This window comes from Orycteropus afer, unplaced genomic scaffold (genome assembly GCF_000298275.1).
Source record: "Orycteropus afer afer isolate SDZICR_OR568_19922 unplaced genomic scaffold, OryAfe1.0 scaffold00061, whole genome shotgun sequence".
Classification (NCBI taxonomy): domain Eukaryota; kingdom Metazoa; phylum Chordata; class Mammalia; order Tubulidentata; family Orycteropodidae; genus Orycteropus; species Orycteropus afer.
The window spans coordinates 11,275,511-11,277,417 of NW_006921648.1; the positions used below are offsets into that span (position 1 = coordinate 11,275,511).

Below are 1,907 nucleotides of genomic sequence, written 5' to 3' on the forward strand. Positions count from 1 at the left end.
ACCTGCTGGGCTGTGGCTTCAGTACTAAATGGCGGCACCATGAAGGCACAGCCCCAGCCTTAATGTTCGGCTCTGGCCGGGCCTTGGGGCATTCCCTGGGTAAGACCAGGAGGGTGGAGAGGGGGTCTCCACTGATGGTTTTCCATACCCTGTGCCTCCCACAGCCACTCTCCAGGCCACAAACAGACGAGGATCCGGGCAGCAGTGGTCCTCATGCCCTTTGGCACTGCTAAGCCAGGCCTCAGTCCCAGAGTGCAGCACTCCTCCTGCCCCCACCCAAACCAACAGACAGCTCGGCCCTTGTTGGCCACCTTTCCGGTCCTGAAACTCGCCAGCAGGCCCTGTCCGGCTTCTTCTTGGCATAGCGTTCCCTCTGCTGGGAATACTCTTCTGTGGTGGCAGCATCAGGTTGCCTCCCCGACACGGCCTGCCCTCCCGACCCTTTGTCGTGACGGGCACTTTGGACTATTCCACCACCTGTGGCCCTATTGCTGCTCTGGGTACCAGGCTTTATGAGGCAGGAGGGCTCCCTTCTGGCTTCTTCCCAAAGCTCTCCCAGTGCCCCCATCTCCCAGGTTCTTCCTCATTGTTTGGCCTCTGTCTGAGCCACACAGCAGCTCTGCTGCCAGCTCCCTCTCAGAAGTGTGTTGTGTACAAGGGTCTTCCCAAGCCCCCACAGTTCCATTGGTGGTTGTCAGCTGCACCCTCTCACGGGGGTTCTGGGAGGACTAGGTTGATGGGGACATGTAGGCTGTTCACACCAGTGTCACTTCCTGTGTTTGAATCTCTCCTCTCTGGCCATCATGAAGCCACTGACTCCTTGGAGTCACCAAGTGGCCACTGCACACCTACTAGTGCTGTGGCTTCTGGAAGAGCCAGGCCAGAAGAGCATCTGGCCCCCTTGCTGCCACCGTGGGGCTCGGCAGGTCATAGTGCCCACCTCACCTGTGTCTTGGCGCCACAGCTGAGTGAGGGTGGCTCCCCATCTGGTAGTGGGGACCCTCAACGGTGTCGGAGGTTGTGAAGGGAGGCAGGCCGGGGTGAGCTGAGAGGATACTGGTCATGCCAGTGATCAGAGAAACGGCCACAGCCAACCGATGGGCTGCCCGTGGGTTTTTCTCTGGGACGAAAGCAGGGTCGTCGGGCTCCAGAACAGATTAAAAATAGAGCCCGTGGAAGAGCCCACCAAGTCTTGCATGGGCAGGGTTCCGTGCTGAACCCGGGGCGTAGCCTTGTCCTGCTTTGTCTTTCAGGACCCTCACATCCAGCCTGAGGTCCAGCCTCACTGAGCCAGCCACCTCCAAGAGCTTCCTGCCGTGGGAGCCCCGCTGAGAGCTGAGCATGTCTATCATGGACCACAGCCCCACCACGGGCGTGGTCACGGTCATCGTCATCCTCATTGCCATCGCCGCCCTGGGGGCCTTGATCCTGGGCTGCTGGTGCTACCTCCGGCTCCAGCGCATCAGCCAGTCAGAGGACGAGGAGAGCATTGTGGGTGATGGCGAGACCAAGGAGCCCTTCCTACTGGTACAGTACTCGGCCAAGGGACCGTGCGTGGAGCGGAAGGCCAAGCTGACCCCCAACGGCCCAGAAGTGCACGGCTGAGCTGGGACGTGGAGGGCTCCGGGTCCTGTTTGCAGCCGACCGAGAGGCGATGGGTGGGGTGGAACCGCGGACACGCTGCTGTCCAAGGGGAAGGGTTGAAGCTGCCGGCATGGCCTCGGTGCGTTTCATCATCGCTTGCACTGACTGCCAGGGCCCCCGTCCTGAGCCAGGACCCGCTGGCCCTGGGCATCCCCTCGGCCTCTTGGCAGGCTGCCCATTGCAGGCAGTGGGCAGACCTGACCCCGCTGGGGCGCACAGCCCTGTAGCGCTTTTGTTACTTGAGTGTTTAGCTGAGCCTGTTC

General features: G+C 61.2%; 1 protein-coding gene across 1 annotated transcript; it reads left to right on the forward strand.

Annotated features, from left to right (window-relative positions):
- The first annotated feature begins 1,341 nt into the window (after positions 1-1,341).
- On the forward strand, positions 1,342-1,605 carry SNN (stannin). The gene has a single exon (XM_007939628.1). The coding sequence runs from the start codon at positions 1,342-1,344 to the stop codon at positions 1,603-1,605; it is 264 nt and encodes an 87-aa protein (XP_007937819.1).
- The last annotated feature ends 302 nt before the right edge of the window (positions 1,606-1,907 follow it).

Bases quoted from the DNA above. Each gene is read 5' to 3' on its own strand.
- SNN (XM_007939628.1), top strand. From the start codon at position 1,342: ATGTCTATCATGGACCACAGCCCCACCACGGGCGTGGTCACGGTCATC.